Raw genomic sequence first — 18,355 nt, forward strand, 5'->3', positions numbered from 1 at the left:
TCACCATTGTATAGGTTTCAATGTCATCCCTCATTCTTCTGAATTCCAGAGAATACAGGCCCAAAGCCATCAAACACTCGTCATATAACAAGCCATTCAATCCTGTAATTATTTTTGTGAACCTCTTTTGAACCCTCTCCACTTTCAGCACATCCTTTTTAATCTAAGTGGCCCAAACCTGCTCATAATACTCCAAGCGATGCCTCACCAGTGCTTTATAAAGTCTCATCATTACACCTTTGCTTTCATATTCTTGTCCACATGAAATGAATGCTGACATTGCATTTGCCTTCCTCACCACAGACTCAACCTGCAAATTAATCTTTCGGGAATCCTGCACAAGGACTCCAAAGTCCCTTTGCACCTCGGTTTTTAGTGTTTACTCTCCATTTAGAAAATAGTCAACCCTTTCATTTCTTCTATCAAAGTGCATGACATACACTTCCTGACATTGTAGTCCATCTGCCATTTCTTTGTCCATTCTCCTAATCTGTCCAAGTTCTTCTGTAGCCTCTCTACATTCTCATAACTACCTGCTCCTCCATTTATTTTCATATCGTCTGCAAACTTTGCAACAAATCCATCAATTCCATCATCTGAATCATTGACATATAATGTAAACAGAAATGGTCCCAACACAGACCCCTGAGGAACACCACTAGCCACCAGTAGCCAGCCAGAAAAGTCTCCCTTCATTCCCACTCTTCGCCCCCTACCAATCAGCCACTGCTTTATCCATGCCAGAATCTTTCCTGTAATACCATGGGTTCATAGCTTGTTAAGCAGCCTCATATGACAACTTGTCAAGGGCCTCCTGAAAATCTAAGTACACAACATCAGTGTGGTTACCTGAAGTAGGAAAATTTAACTCTCGTATCATTGTTCTAGACTCCATTATCTGCTCATCACCTAAGCAGAATATGAGATGATGTTCTTCCAATTTGACATTCTTTCTCTCTCTGATGATGGAGGAGGCTGAGGACAGACAGAATAGTGTGAGAGTTGGAAGAAGAATTAAAATTATAAGCAAATAGAAGCTGAAGATGGCTCTTGCAGTCTCCTAGTCTATGCCTGGTTTCTCCAAAGTAGAGAAGGCCACACTGCCTGCAGTAGACAGGCTGGAAAAGGTGTAGTCAAAGTGATTTCCGGTAAGGTGGCAGCATGTTCAAATGGAGAGGCCTACTGGGGCCAACCAACAATGCACTGTTCTTTTTAAAATGTGTATCTTTGTGAATGTAAGACCACACTGCACTCCAAGGACAATGCAGGCCCACTACATCAGTGAGTGATTTGTTCGTTTTTCAGAGCTGCCGGCCGGAGTGTCAAAGAAACCAGTGGACGAATCAGAAAAGGGAAAGCCAGTGCTCAGCCTCATGATGGAGAAGCCAGTGCTCAGATGGGTGATGAGGATGCCGGGCTGGGTGATGAAGAAACTGAAGCTCGGCTGGGTGATGAGGATGCCGGGCTGGGTGATGAAGAAACTGAAGCTCGGCTGGGTGATGAGGATGCTGGGCTGGGTGATGAAGAAACTGAAGCTCGGCTGGGTGATGAGGATGCTGGGCTGGGTGATGAAGAAACTGAAGCTCAGCTGGGTGATGAAGAAACTGAAACTCGGCTGGGTGATGAAGAAACTGAAGCTCGGCTGGGTGATGCCGGTGGAAGGGGAAGCAAACACCCCTCCAGTGGAAGGGGAAGCTGGCTCCCCTCCGGTGGAAGGGGAAGATGGCAGGCACTCGACCAGGCAAACGTTCTGAGAAGCTGACCCGGGTGCAGACCATGTTGCCACCTGCTACTCAAAGCATTGAAGTAGGTGTGCAAAAGTAATGTGCAGCGTAACCATGGGTGACTGTCCTGGACAGTTCCCTTGCAATCACAAGTCCCTGTTGGACATTGATAGTGTGAGATGCCACAGGCCTGTTTCCCTTGTTGGTGGTGAGAGACGCAACCAGGGAGCAGCAGAACCACGATTGTAGTGAGGACAAGACCTCAAGTGGGCTTGCCTACTGCTGCAGGCCGAGTGAGGCGGTGCAGCGTGGAGTCTGTGCTCAGGTGGGAGCCAGTCTCTCCTGTCAGTGCTGCCCTCCAGTGTTCGACCAGCGGAATGACAAACTGGATTGCCGGGAGCTGTAACATCAATTTGAATGTCGCTCAGGGACTTGGACTATACATGTGTTTTCTTGCATAACGATGTGCGTGTTTTTTTTATCTCTCTGGTTATTTTGAATGTATGCCCTGCACCTGCACCCCACAAGCTGTCTCATTCAACTGTATCCATGTGTGGTCTGAATGATAATTAAACTTGATTTGATTTGATTTGAGGTGAATCTCTTGCTCACCGGAAAGGGCTGTTTGGGCCCTGGTGTGTTGGTGAGGGAGGAGAAGGTAAAGAAAAATATTACACCTCTTCCAGTTAAAGGGAAACATGCCACTGGACTCAGAAGAGTGGCTGGGAAGAGATGGGATAGGTAGATGAGCGAGTCATAAAGAGCAGGAACTTGCGATCCCTTTCAATAACCACATAAGTGAAAGTGTAGAAAGTGAGCTCACAGGAACACATGCAGACATTTTGGCCCCTGTGGTGGGGTAGGGGGGAAATCATTGCCTTGCTGTTGCTTGTGTGTGGGAGGAGGAAGGTGGGGGGCAGTTTGGGGTTCTAACTTTTAACTGCATTCATTCTTTGGGGCACTTTCTGTGTTCATGTGTGTTTGTGAAGAAAAAGAATTGCTGGATGAATATTGTATACATTTCTCTGACATTAGATGTACCTATTGAACCCTGTATGTTAAGACAAGTGTTTATTGCTCCAAAATGCAGTTGGAAAGATTAAAAAAATGTGCAAGGCTCTTTAAAAGTGTAGCAGATGAAGGCACAATGTGTAGTAGATGGGCACAATGTGGAGTGATTATAATCACTAGTGAAGATTAGCAGAGGGACATGTTTATTGAGATCAATGTATCACACGCATTATGATTTGTTAAAAATGCAATGGGTTACTGCTTTTCCTAATACTCATCTCCATTTGGATCAATATTTAATTATCCAGTCCTGTAGATCAACTTGAACGCGAGTGAATTTTGGCCGGTAAGATGGCAGCAAGTGAAAAAGACACAAGTGCGTCATCTGCATTCAGATAATCACCCCATATCACCGATATCCTGGAGAGCAGAATTAGATCATCGCAATGGCCATTATTTCACCAATGGGGAAGGCCCTGGTGGGTCTGGTAACAGAGAGGAATTTTAAAATTGAGTGCTCGTTGTTCATGAACCAATGCACATCAGTGAGCAGAGGGGTGTCACTGAACCTGAACAATGTGAGTTATGACTGCTGCATCAGGATCGTCCGGCAGATACAGGAATACCCTGGCTATAAGATTCCTGATAAGTCACTGAAAGGGATAGATAGAAACATAGAAAACCTACAGCACAATACAGGCCCTTCAGACCACAAAGTTTTGCTGAACATGTCCTTACCTTAGAACAACCCAGGCTTACCCATAGCCCTCTATTTTTCTAAGCTCCACGTACCTAAACAGGAGTCTCTAAAAGGACCCTATTATTTCCACCTCCACCACCACTGCCGGCAGCCCATTCTACGCACTGACCACTCTCTGCATAAAAAATTACCCCTGACATCTCCTCTGTACCTATTTCCAAGTATCATAAAACTATGCCCTCTTGTGCTAGCAATTTCAGCCCTGGGGAAAAGCCTCTGACTATCCACATGATCAATGCCTCTCATTATCTTGTACACCTCTATCGGGTCACCTCTCATCCTCTGTCACTCCAAGTTCACTCAACCTATTCTCATAAGCCATGCTCCCCCAATCCAGGCAACATGCTTGTAAATCTCCTCTGCACACTTTCTATGCTTTCCACATCCTTTCTGTAGTGAGGCTACCAGAATTGAGCACAAGCACAATACTCCAAGTGTGGTCTGACCAAGGTGCTATATAGCTGCAACATTACTGCTCAACTCTTAAACTCAATTCCACAGTTGATGAAGGCCAATGCACCGTATGCCTTCTTAACCACAGAGCCAACCTGCACAGCGGCTTTGAGCATCCTATGGACTCGGACCCCAAGATCCCTCGAATCATCCACTCTGCCAGGAGTCTTACCATTAATGCTATATTCTGCCATCATATTTGACCTACCGAAATGAACCACCTCACACTTATCTGGGTTGAACTCCATCTGCCATTTCTCAGCCCAGTTTTGCATCCTATCAATGTCTTGCTGTAACCTCTGACAGCCCTCCACACTATCCACAACAACCCCAACCTTTGTGTCATCAACAGACTTACTAACCCATCTTATCACTTCCTCATCCAGGTCATTTATAAAAGTCATGAAGAGTAAGGGTGCCAGAACAGATCCCTGAGGCACTCCACTGGTTACCGATCTCCACGCAGAATACAATCCGTCTACAACCACTCTTTGCCTTCTGTGGGCAAGCCAGTTCTGGATCCACAGAGCAATGTCCCTTTGGATCCCATGCTTTCTTATTATCTCAATAAGCCTTGTATGTGGTTCCTTATCAAATGCCTTGCTGAAATCCATATACACTACATCTACTACTCTTCCTTCATCAAAGTATTTAGTCACATCCGCAAAAAATTCAATCAGGCTCGTAAGGCATGACCTGCCCTTGACAAAGCCATGCTAACTATTCCTAATCATATGGTACCTCTCCAAATGTTCATAAATCCTGCCTCTCAGGATCTTCTCCATCAACTTACCAACCACTGAAGTAAGACTCTTCAGTCTATAATTTCCTGGGCTATCTCTACTCCCTTTCTTGAATAAGGAAACAACATTCACAACCCTCCAACCCTCCAGAACCTTTATCATCCCCATTGATGATGCAAAGATCATTGCTAGATGCTCAGCAATCTCCTCCCTCACCTCCCACAGTAGTCTGGGGTACATCTCATCTGGTCCTGGTGACTTATCCAACTTAATGCTTTGCAAAAGCTCCAGCACATCCTCTTTCTTAATATCTACATGCTCAAGCTTTCCAGTCTGCTGCAGGTCATCACTACAATCGTCAAGACCCTTTTCCATAGTGAATACTGAAGTAAAGTATTCATTAAGCACCTCAGCTATTTCCTTCGGTTCCATACACACTTTCCCACTGCCATACTTGATTGGTCCTATTCTTTCACATCTTATCCCCTTGCTCTTCACATACTTGTAGAATGCCTTGGGGTTTTCCTTAATCCTACCCGCCAAGGCCCTCTCATGGTCCCTTCTGGCTCTCCTAATTTCCTTCTTAAGCTCCTTCCTATTAGCCTTATAATCTTCTAGATTTCTAACATTACCTAGCTCTCTGAACTTTTTGTAAGCTTTTCTTCTTGACAAGATTTATTACAGCCTTTGTTTACCACAGTTCCTGTACCCTACCATAGTTTCCCTGTCTCATTGGAACATACCTATGCAGAACTCCACACAAATATCCCCTGAGCAGTTGCTACATTTGTTCTGTACTTTTCCCTGAGAACATCTGTTCCCAATTTAAGCTTCAAATTTCCTACCTGACAGCTTCATAGTTCCCCTTACTCCAATTAAGCGCTTTTCTAACTTGTCTGTTCCTATCGCTCTCCAATGCTATTGTAAGGGAGATAGAATTATGATCACTATATCCAAAATGCTCTCCTACTGAGAGATCTGACACCTGATCTGGTTCATTTTCCAATACCAAATGAAGAACAGTCTCTCCCCTTGTAGGCTTATCTACATATTGTGTCAAGAAACCTTCCAAATACTGGCATGGAAACTGAAAAAATAAATAGCAGAAAATACAATTCATAGAATTAGGACCCAAGAATGAAAATGATAAAAAATAATCTAAGTGAAATTCAAGAAGCTGTTGAAGTGTTTTACAAAACTCTATATTCCAAAGTTCCAGGGGGGAGCATAACCCAAATTGACACCTTCTTGAATTCTCTAGAGTTACCCACTTTAAGCAAAGAACAAAATAGAACGATGACTGCTGACATAACCGAAGTTGAATTAAAAGCTGCGATTAGTAGGCTTAAATTAAGCAAGTCACCAGGATTGGATGGGTATACGACAGAGTGGTACAAAGAATTTAAAAATGAGTTAATTCCTGTTTTACTCCCCACACTGAACTGGGCTCTAAAAAAAGGCACAAATGCCACCCAGTTGGAAGGAAGCGATAATCTCAGCTATACTGAAAGAAGGCAAGGATAAAATGGAATGCTGGTCATTTAGACCAATATCCTTTCTTAATGTAGATTATAGATTAGTTACCTCCATCATGGCCAAACGATTAGAGGAGTTTCTACCCATACTGACACGTAACGATCAGACAGGTTTTATACGACAATGCCAGATGCAAGAGAATATATGAAGGACAGTTCACATTATGGATCATATACAAAAAAATAAAATTGAAGCAATAGTGATAAGCGTGAATGCTGAAAAAGCATTTGATTCGGTTAATTGGAATTTTCTTTACGGAGTTTTACATAGATTTGGTTTCCAAGACACAATTATTAAAACTATACAGACACTATATGACAATCCTACTGCTAGGATTAAAATCAATGGATATTTATCAAATAGTCTTACCCTAGAAAGGGGAACGAGACAGGGTTGTGCATGGTCACCACTACTCTTCGCATTATATCTGGAACCATTAGCTCAATACATCAGACAAAATGAAGATATCAGGGGAATTACTATTAAAGGGACAGAGCGTAAATTGGCTTGTTATGTGGATGACATTTTGATCTATCTAGGGCAACCAATATACTCTTTACGTAAATTGATGCAATCCTTTGAACAATATGGTCAATTATCAGGATACAAGTTCAACATAGATAAAACCCAATTACTTTCGTATTACTATAGCCCACCAAGAGAAATTGAAAGTAGATACCCCTGGGCATGGCACACAGAGTCTTTCAAATATTTGGGCATCATAATGCCAAAAGATTTGGCAAAATTATCAGAATGTAATTATCAGCCTTTATATAAAAACATTAAGGAAGATGGCAAGATGGAACATGATTCCTTTTTTCAGTCTCAGTTCAAGGATTGAGTCTATTAAAATGAATATACTGCCTAGGCTGTTATATCTCTTTCAGACCCTACCAACAGAGATTAATCAAAATTAATTCAATGAATGGTACAAGATGTTATCAAGGTATATTTGGGAGGGTAAAAGGCCTAGAGTTCATCTCAAAACTTTGAAATTAGAAAAGGAAAAGGGGGGATGTGCCTTCCTTCTCTTAGAGGTTATTATTTTGCAGCACAGTTGAGGGCTGTGATATGTTGGTGCAACCCATCATGTGATGCTCAATGGAAAAACATTGAGGAGCGGGTACTTCCCATCCCTATACAAGCAATTTTGGCTGATAACAACCTGCAAAGGTACATAAATACTATTGATAACCCATGGGTGAAATTGACTCTTAAAATATGGAAAACTACTATAAAAGAATATAATCTGGAGGGAGATATTGCTATTCTTAAATGGTGTGCATATGACTTGGATTTTACACCAAAAAAATTGGATGCTAGATTTAAGGACTGGACAGCTAAAGGAATAACAGTTCTTTGCAACATAATGAAAGAAGGAACACTGTTCAGTTTTGAAATGCTTAAAGAGAAACACTTAATAGAAAAACAAGATTTCTATCGGTATTTACAGATGCGACAATATGTTAATAAGATACTTAAAAATGTAACCAAGGAAAACACGTGCTTGATAGAGCTATTTAGAAAAGCATATAATTCAGATAATGGTAGTAGAATCATTTCAAGCATGTATAAGGGGTTGTCAAATCTTAAAACACATTCGACTTCATACATTAAAACAAAATGGGAGAAGGAAGGAGGGATAATTATATCTCAGGAAGAATGGACAACAATATGGAGGTATCAATGGAAGTGTACCAGTTCACAGAAATGGAGGGAGTTTGGATGGAAAATCTTGATAAGGTATTTTATTACACCCTCTCAGAAATCCCATTATGATCATAACCTCCCTGTTTGCTGGAGAAATTGTGGAAATCAAAATGCAAATCATTATCATATTTTTTGGGACTGCCCTGTTATCAAAAACTACTGGAGGGAGATACACAATGCCCTACAAGACACCCTTAAATGTGAAATACCCTTAGAGAGTAAGACCATATATTTTGGATATATACCTCAAGAATGGTTGAAAAGAGATAAATATTTAATGAATATATTGTTGGTGGCTGGTAAAAAGACTCTTACTAGGAAATGGTCATCACAGGAGAGCCCAACTTTAAATACATGGATGGAAATTACAATGGACATTTACAAAATGGAGAAGATAACAGCATCTGTTAACCATAAGCTGGAACAATTTGATTCATACTGGGAAAAATGGTTTAACTACATAATGCCTCATAGGCCTGATCTTATTCTCACAAATCAATGAATATGTTGTAAAAAAAAATCACTCCCTACTTGTACATAGTTCTTTCCTTTTGCTTGTTTTTTCTTCCCACTCTTTTCTATAAGTGTATACCTCAGATAAATACTTTGTGGAGATTTATGATATATATGATTATATGATATATATGTACAATGTCAGAAATACATCTTATGGAAATGTTTGATTGATGATGAACTTCAATACAAAAATTTAAAAAAAAGAAACCTTCCTGAACACACCTAACAAACTGCACCCCATCTAAACCCCTTGCTCTAGGGAAATGTCAATTGATATTTGGGAAATTAAAATCTCCCATCATGACAACTCTATTATTATTACACCTTTTCAGGATCTGTTTCCCTATCTGTTGCTCGATATCCCTGTTACTATTGGGCGGCCTATAAAAAACATCCAGTAAAGTTATTGACACCTTCCTGTACCTAACCTTTTCCTTCCCGTTCATAAGTGTTCCTAACTTCCCCTACCTGAAGTCCACAATAAATTTTGTGGTCTTTCTGACATTAACATAGAAACATAGAAAACCTACAGCACAATATAAGCACTTCAGCCCACAATGCTGTGCTGAACATGTACTTGCTTTAGAAACTACCAAGGGTTACCCATGGCCCTCTATTTTTCTAAGCTTCATGTGCCTATCCTGGTGTCTCTTAAAATACCCTATTGTACCCACCTCCACCAAAACTGCTGGCAGTCCATTCCACACACTCACACTCTCAGAATAACAAACTTACCCCTGACATCCCCATCCGAGAACCTTAAAACTGTGCCCTCTCATGTTAGTCATTTCAGCTGGGAAAAAGCCTCTGACTATCCACACGATCAATACCCCTCATCATCTTATGTACCTCTATCAGGTCACCTCTCATCCTCCGTCACTCCAAGGAAGGATGGCCAAGTTCATTCAACCTGTTCTCATAAGGCATGCTCCCCAATCCAAGCAACATACTTGTAAATCTCCACTGTACCCTTTCTATAGTTTCTACATCCTTCCTGTAGTGAGGCGACCAGGACTGAGCACAGTACTCGAAGTGGGGTCTGATTGTTCTGTTACGGCACTCAACCAGCCTGTAACATGCTCTATCTCATTTCTGTAACCTCCTTTTTGCTGTCTGAGATTCTGCCAACAGTAGTTGAGTCATCAGTGAACTTATAGATGATGATTGAGCTGTGTTTAGCCACACAGTTTTCAGAATAGAGCAGTGGGCAAAGCACACTTTCTTGAGATGCAACTGCGTTCATTGTCTCTTTGCAAGACCAATGATGTGGAGAAACAGGGTTCAGTTACTGACTCTCTGGAGAATTCATGGCCTATAAATACTTCACTATTTGTATTATTGACTGATGTGAGAATTGTATAACTGCCTTATAAAAGTGGGATAAAGATCCGTGTTTTTCAGGAGTATGGCATAAGACATTGAATTAATATGGTGAAGAGGTGTATAATTTTTCATCAGGAAGAAACAAAAGTGATCAAAGGTGATAAAGGTATAGTGATAGATACTCTTCAATTGATTGTGTTTCCTTCCTCATCTTCCTCAGCACTTTTCAGTGACAGAACATTTCACTGTGCAAAGGTGGTGTGGTTAACCGTGAGAAATGTCAGACACTCTGTGTCCATTGTGTGTGCTTGAGATGGAAATTTAAGCTGACTGAAGAGGAGGAGGCCATAAGGGTGGGTCACTCTCTGGAAGGTCAGTGCATGAATAGTCATATCCAGAGGCTCTGGCAGATCAGTGAATTAATTGTAATGATGGTCCAGTTGATCCATGCTGACCGAGATGTCCATTCATGCTAAACCAATTTGCAAGTATTTGGCCAATGTCCTTCTAAAGCTTTCCTATCCATGTACTTGTCCCGCCATCTTTTCATGCCTGTTATTGTAGATTGCACAACCACTTGGCTTCACATCTTACCCAGGATTATAAAAACATTCAAAAATGATTTACAGTATGTCCTAGACCATGGGAGAATGGGTGATCAACTGAAGATCGAGCAAACAGTTGAAGGGACATTTAAGGAGATAGGCTGTAAAGAATGACAGGTGATTATTTAGAAATGATGCAATTTTTTGCTATGTATTTGCAGAAATCCCTTCAGTACATCAAGTCTGCACCAGCCACCCATTTACACAAATCTCATTTTATTTTATTCATTTGTTGAATAACTCCCTTATTGAATGCCTGGAAAACAATTATTCCATTATGTATCACTGGTAAATTTCTGGTTTAAGGGCATCCTGGCCAGGCTCCTTTAGCACATCCTCCCTTCATTCCTTCCACCACTTTCTGCCTCATCTTGCTGATGCCCAGCAGGAAGCTTCTGGGGCTAATGGTAATCCATCAGTCAGTCTGGGGATGTTATACTGATCTCACTTTTTGCTTAATTCCCAAATCTGCTTGCTTATGGTTGCAAATCTCTATAAATACCATAAGAACTCAGAATTGCCATGGTAGGAAGATCTGTTGTAGGGAAGAATGTACTGTTCTTTCTGCTCCCATTGGTCCACAGTCATCCTTACATATGTAATGGCTTCTTTGTAATGTTTCACTGCTAATGCTAATGTAAGGGGTTCTCTGCAATGTTCACTGCTAATGTAACAGTCTCTATAGCAGCAATGTTTGGGCTATGGCTAGGAGATAACGGGGTTTGGTATGCAGGGGTTAGCCAATGAGGAAACGTTGTTTTTTCTTGTGCGTCTGGGAGCTGGGTTTTCGTGGTCTTTCGTCATGGAGAGGTGAAGAGGGAAGACACGTGTGGAGAGAGGTGGTAGACCACCGGACGAAGTGGACTGGGATCAGAGGTTCAGAAGGTCGGCGACGTTCAGAGGAGATCGATAGTGGAAGAATGACTACTGAGTGAGTTTGAACTGGGGCTTTGACTTTGACTTGGGCCCAGTTTTGTTTTGTTTATTTTCATTACTAACCCTATATTCAGATTAAGATTCATAAAGTCTAGCATTTAATTGCAGATGGTGTACTGTGTGATATTTTGTGTTGTGGGTTTGTAACTGGGGGTACATTACACAGCATCCACACAGACATGATTACCCAGTCTGGTGGGGCCGAAGGCTGATTCCCCTAGACAAACGTGAGCCAGAGGGTTACACTTAGATGAACAAAGTTGATATTGACAAGACAAGCACCAGCTCAACATTGGAGAGGTTTAATGCTACCAGTAGTTTTTTTCTTCGTACTTCCTGAAGATATAATTTATTTGACAATCAGCACCAGATTTTATGTTATTCATTACTGGTGATCTGGGTGACAATGGCAAGACCAGTACTTATTGCCCATTTCTAACTGAGTGACTTGCGAGGTCATTTCAGAAGGCATTGAAGAGCCCACCACACCAGATGGTTCTGGAATTATCTGTGAGCCTGAATGACCTTCCTACAAAAGGCTTCAGTAAACCAAATGGGTTTTTAGTGACCATCTGGAAGCTTCTGTTACCAAAATTTATAAAATCTGAAACTGAATTTAAATTCTGCAGTTTAAATTTAAAGTTAAATACTGCAATGGGATTTGAACTCAGCTCTCTAGATTATGAGACCAGGTCTCTGGTAACTTAACTTCTGTGCCACCCTATAAATTTGACACTGATGTATAATTGGAACTCCAAGCAAATTTACACATATCCTCTATTGAGATTATAGTGTTTGATACATTTTTTTAGTTTGTGGAATTGCCTGCCTGCAGCATCCATCATCAGGAACCCCCACCACCCACAACTTACTCCCTTCTCACTGCTGCCATCAGAAAGTTACGAGAACGTAAGGACTCACACAACCAGGTTCAGAAACAGTTTTTACCCTTCAGACATCATCTCTTGAAGCAGAGAGTATAACTTCACTCAACTTCACTTGCCCATCACTGAACTGTTGCCACATTCATTTCAATTCTGGAATTCTGGAGTATTCCCAGTTGTGAATGTAGAATTCCAGGGGAAGGGCCTTTATTTTGGAAAATGTATTAAAATGAGGTATAACCATTAGCTTCCAAAATTGTGCTTGATTACCTAGAATACAATTCAGAAGGATTATGGGTTGAAGGGGATGAGGTTCTTTGTACTGCTAACACTAGATCCTCCGTGCATGTCGGTGCATAACTTTAGTTGAAACACTAACCTAATTTGAAAATTATTTCAACTATTGCAAAATGCACATGGATCAATGAAGAACTTGAAAGAAAATCACAACCTGCGGAAAGAACTGGCAAAATGCAACCCAATATGCTTGTGTGTAGCCAGCACATGGTGAAAGAGGTACTAATTAAATTACCATTATTGCTTCTGCAATCGTTTTCCAGCATCAGCCATTTGGCCATTTAGTGCCAACACACACAACTTCCCTTATGTCAGTTTTACAGCTCAGTATATCTGGATGATCTGGATGACGGGGTGGTAAATTGGATTAGTAAGTATGCAGATGATACTAAGGTAGGTGGCATTGTGGATAATGAAGTAGGTTTTCAAAGCTTGCAGAGAGATTTAGGCCAGTCAGCAGAGTGGGCTGAGCAATGGCAGATGGAGTTTAATGCTGATAAGTGTGAGGTGCTACATTTTGGTAGGAATAATTCAAATAGGACATACTTGGTATATGGTAGGGCATTGAAAAATGCAGTAGAACAGAGTGACCTAGGAATAATGGTGCACAGTTCCCTGAAGGTGGAATCTCATGTGGATAGGGTGGTGAAGAAAGCTTTTGGTATGCTGGCCTTTATAAATCAGAGCATTGAGTATAGGTGTTGGGATGTAATGTTAAAATTGTACAAGGCTTTGGTAAGGCCAAATTTGGAGTATTGTGTATAGTTCTGGTCACCAAATTATAGGAAAGATGTCAACAAAATAGAGAGAGTACAGAGAAGATTTACTAGAATGTTACCTGGGTTTCAGCACCTAAGTTAAAGGGAAAGGTTGAACAAGTTAGGTCTTTATTCTTTGGAACGTAGAAGGTTGAGGGGGTCTTGATAGAGGTATTTAAAATTATGAGGAGGATAGATAGAGTTGACGTGGATAGGCTTTTTCCATTGAGAGTAGGGGAGATTCAAACAAGAGGACATGAGTTGAGAGTTAGGGGGCAAAAGTTTAAGGGTAACACGAGGGGGAACTTCTTTACTCAGAAAGTGGTAGTTGTGTGGAATGAGCTTCCAGTAGAAGTGAGAGAGGCAGGTTCGGTATTGTCATTTAAAATAAAATTGGATAGATATATGGACAGGAAAGGAATGGAGGGTTATGGGCTGAGTGTGGGGCAGTGGGACTAGGTGAGAGTAAGTGTTCGGTATGGACTAGAAGGGCCAAAATGGCCTGTTTCTGTTCTGTAATTGTTATATGGTTATAATGGGCTATCGAGCTAATTCGATCCAGGTTAGAATTTCTCCATTGAAAAGAATTATGGAATCATTGAAATATATTACATAGAATCACTTCCTTCTGCTCATCATAACCATATTGGCCAAAATACAGGAGCTCTGTGGACCAGTCGTACTTTCCAGTTCTTGGCCAATAACCTTGTCGTAATATACTGTATTTCATTTCCAATCTATTATCTTATTCTGCTCCAAAGTCCATTATATTTTTATTTTTTGAGCCCAGCGTGCAGTCTTTTTTCTCCCCATACCCATAAACAGTGCAGCCAGTCTTGGTATTTTCTCCAAACTTCTGAATTATGCTTCTTACATGTTTTGTCCAAGTCTTCGATATTTATCAAGAAAAGCAATGGATCCAAATGATGATCAGCACTGATGTACTGTTTATATCCAAAACACCACTTCAACATGTATCAATCTGTCAAACACCTTGTAAAAATCTACCACATTGTATTTACTCATGTTATGTGTTACCCCTTTGATAAAAAAGGAATTATTTTAATATGTTTTTCCCTTTACAAATTCACAATGATGATTTTACCAGTGTCTTCTGAAAAATCATTGAACTCAGAACTTTTTCCCAATGATGTGGCCACCACAAATATCAATTTGATACATATTTTCATTCTAAATTGGCCCTGTACCTACAGAACAAATGTTGTTTCCCTAAGTTCTCCATTACTTTTAGAATTTAGTTAGTCAATCATAACTGCAAATCAATAAGCTGTCATAAATTATCAATTCCCAATTGCCCCCCAATAGGGCCACCCCCACCCTGAGCTGCTGACCATTTTCAACATATTCTGTCTTTGCTTCAGTCTTGAATAAAAGTATTGAACTTATGGCCATCGCAATTACATCCCTTCCTCCAGTAATCCCCTTTTCGCAATTGTCTGAGTTGCATTACCCATTTCAAACAAAAGTTCATCACCAACTTTTAAGTTCTAAACTTTTCAAAAATCTGGATGTTTATTTTTCCTGAAACACAGAGTCCTCCAGCATAGAAATGGCACCTTTGGCTAACTGGCCTGTGTTACTCAAGATTCACACCTAAATGAGTTCTATTTACCTTTGTGTGGCCCATATCCCTCTAAAAGTTTCCTACCAAAGTACCTTTATTTTTCTATATAAAAATGCTACAAATAGATTGGACATAATATAATCCTCAATCCTACTTGGAAATGCATTGTTTAACCACGTTTGAAGTTATGTGTTCAGATAATCTGTGGCTCCTTGATTTTTCAATCCAATAAAATGTTTACCTGTAATAACAACAGGAAGTAAATGGAAAAGTTGTTTAATATCCAAATAACATCAATTCTGTTTCAAGTTATTCCTTATAATAATCCTCATAATGTAAGAAAGAATAGCAAAAAACTTTATGACAAACAGGGAAATGACAAAGCAGTCTTGGGAAAAAGAAGATATTTAAAATATATATATACATTTGTAATGTTGATTGATTGGGATAAATCGCAGATTAGGCCTAGCCGACTCTTCGAACTGCGCGGCCCAGCAACCCCCAAATTAACCCTAACCCAATCAGGGTTACAGTAACCAGTTAACCGACTGGTGTGTGAGATTGGAGATGTTCCACCAGCAACTGAAGTAGACCAGAAAATATGATTTTAAGCAGTAGTTTGGAAATAGAAAGATGGCACATTATTGAAAATTATTCAGAGAATATCAAGAGCCAGGAATGCAAAGGTTGAATAAGTGACTACCAGGTTAAAACAGTGGAAGGAGCAGTTCGAAGTTCAGTGTTACACGAATACAGAAACTCTTGAAGAGCATGGAAGACTAGGGCAGAGGGAAATCATTTGAGAGCTTTCGAAATAACGCTCTACACCTACAACATGAATGAGGTATAACTACTGATTGCGTTCTTTTAACTTCTTCGACCACCAGTGCCTGAACGCTGAACCATGAGTTGTGGCATGCCATTCAACTTAGAATAGATTTTGCACCCCCACCCCACTCAACCCCCTCACAACTTCACAATGAGCCGTTGCTTTCATAACCTGACTTGGTTTGTTGCCCATCATTTTCTTGCATTCTGTGAAACATTGCACACAAACTGCTGGAGGAACTCAGCAAGCCAGGCAGCATCTATGGAAAAGAGTACATTCAACATTTCAGTCCGAGATCCTTCAGGGGTCTCTTCATGAAGGGTCATGAGCCAAAATGTCTACTGTAATTGGAATCTTTTCTGGGGCAGAGGTAATCTGTACAAGAGGGCCAGGTTGCAAGCAAACTGGAGGGTAACAAATATCCTAGCCGGGAGTTTCACTGGTGCTACCTGGGAGGTTTGAAACTATTTTAGCCAGATGTGGGAAGCAGAGCACCAGGTCAGAAAGTGGAGGGATGGCAAGGTAGGTAGATGTCAGGTCAAGTAAAATCCCTGACCTGGAGCAAAGTAATAGATAAGATGGGATGGATAGTGTGAAAATGAGCGTATTTTAATGCTAGGTGTATTATGGGTAAAGGGGATGAACGTTTAGCATGGATCAGTACATGGAACTGTGGTATTGTGGCCATCACAGAGACTTAGTTGAGTGAGAGATAGGAATGCATGCTTAATATCCCAGGGTTTCAATGTTTTAGGAAAGATAGAGAGGGATATAAAAGAGGAGGGGGAGTTGCACGACTAATCATGGACAGTATCATAGCTGAACTCAGAGGGGACATAATGGGGGGCTCGTATAAGTGGGTAGAATTTTAAAAAAGGAAGTGTGCAATCATGCTGACTGGATTGTACAACAAACCCGCAATAGTCACCAGGATATTGCAGAATATATGCAGGAAGGATGTCGAGCCTCAGAGAAGAGTGCAGAAAACATTTACTCAGGATGTTGCCTGGATTAGAGGGCATGTACTTTAACAAGTGGTTGGAAAAACCTGAGTTGCTTTCTCTGGCACGGCAGAGAATGAAGTGAGATCTGACAGAGATATCCAAGATTGTGAGAGGCATAGATGGAGTAGACAGGCAGTATTTTTCTTCCCAGGGTTGAAATGTCTAATACCAGAGGTACAATAGACAATAGACAATAGGTGCAGAAGTAGACCATTCGGCCCTTCGAGCCTGCACCGCCATTTTGAGATCATGGCTGATCAACTACTATCAATACCCAGTCCCTGCCTTGTCCCCATATCCCTTGATTCCCCTATCCATAAGATACCTATCTAGCTCCTTCTTGTAAGCATCCAGAGAATTGGCCTCCACTACTTTCCGAGGCAGTGCATTCCAGACCCCCACAACTCTCTGGGAGAAGAAGTTTTTCCTTAACTCTGTCCTAAATGACCTACCCCTTATTCTCAAACCATGCCCTCTGGTACTGGACTCTCCCAGCATCTGGAACATATTTCCTGCCTCTATCTTGTCCAATCCCTTAATAATCTTATATGTTTCAATCAGATCCCCTCTCAATCTCCTTAATTCCAGTGTGTACAAGCCCAGTCTCTCAAACCTCTCTGCGTAAGACAGTCCAGACGTCCCAGGAATTAACCTTGTGAATCTACACTGCACTTCCTCTACAGCCAGGATGTCCTTCCTTAACCGTGGAGACCAAAACTGTACACAATACTCCAGGTGTGGTCTCACCAGGGCTCTGTACAAATGCAAGAGGATTTCCTTGCTCTTGTACTCAATTCCCTTTGTAATAAAGGCCAACATTCCATTAGCCCTCTTCACTGCCTGCTGCACTTGTTCATTCACCTTCAGTGACTGATGAACAAGGTACAGGTGACATGGGGCAAATTCAAAGCTGATGTGAGGCACATTTTTTTTTAAATCATAGAGAGTGGTGGGTGTCTGGAATGTGCTGCCCTGTGTGGTGGTAGAGGCAGAAACATTAGAGATTTCTGAGAGACATTTAGAAAGGCACATGAATGTGAGGAAAGTGGAAGGATATGGACATTGTGCAGGCAGGAGACAATAGTTTAGTTAGCCATTTGACTAATTACTAATTTAATTGGTTCAGCACACCATTGTCAGCTGAAGAGCCTGGTAGAGGGTGACTGTTCTGGAAAGGTGAACAGATAGATAGATAATGCAAAAGTGGAATTACTAAGTACAGTTCATAGATTCATGGACCATCCATAAATCATTGGTGGAGGGGAAAAAACTGTCCTAAAACATTGAGTATGGGTCTTCAGGCTCCTGTACCTCCATGATGCTAGTAATGAGAAGATGGAATGTCTGAGATGGTGAGGGTCCTTAACGATGGATGCCTCTTTCTTTAGACATTGCCTTTTGAAGATATCCTCGATGGTGGGAGGGCTGAGCCTGTGATGTATCTGGATGAGTTTACAGCTCTCTGCACCTTTTCCAATGATACACATTGGAACCTCCATACCAGCAGGTGATCAGACCATAAGACACAGGAGCAGAATTAGGTTATTTGGCCCATTGACTCTGCTCCACCAGCTTCTCAGCCACACATTTATCTGCCAAGTCATCCTGTCTCTACCCTCACTGGCACACGGCACATGTAGCAATCCAGAAATTACTACCCCGGAGGTCCTGCTTCCCAGCT

General features: G+C 41.2%; 2 protein-coding genes across 9 annotated transcripts in view; both read left to right on the forward strand.

The window, feature by feature from the left end:
* LOC140725434 (uncharacterized) overlaps positions 1-2,313 on the forward strand; it is a 48,290-nt gene extending 45,977 nt beyond the window's left edge. For 7 of the 8 annotated variants that reach the window (XM_073040878.1, XM_073040882.1, XM_073040881.1 and 4 more), the window contains one exon: positions 1,306-2,313. In XM_073040878.1, coding sequence (XP_072896979.1) covers positions 1,306-1,754 — 449 coding nt within the window. In that variant the 3' untranslated portion in view covers positions 1,755-2,313. The remainder of the gene's footprint in view (positions 1-1,305) is intronic. The other variant, XM_073040885.1, reaches the window with a different exon arrangement.
* LOC140725436 (E3 ubiquitin-protein ligase DDB_G0292642-like) overlaps positions 1-18,355 on the forward strand; it is a 201,418-nt gene that overhangs the window by 161,086 nt on the left and 21,977 nt on the right. The gene's annotated exons all lie outside the window — the stretch shown is intronic.

This window comes from Hemitrygon akajei, chromosome 3 (assembly GCF_048418815.1).
Source record: "Hemitrygon akajei chromosome 3, sHemAka1.3, whole genome shotgun sequence".
In the NCBI taxonomy this organism is placed as follows: Eukaryota; Metazoa; Chordata; class Chondrichthyes; order Myliobatiformes; family Dasyatidae; genus Hemitrygon; species Hemitrygon akajei.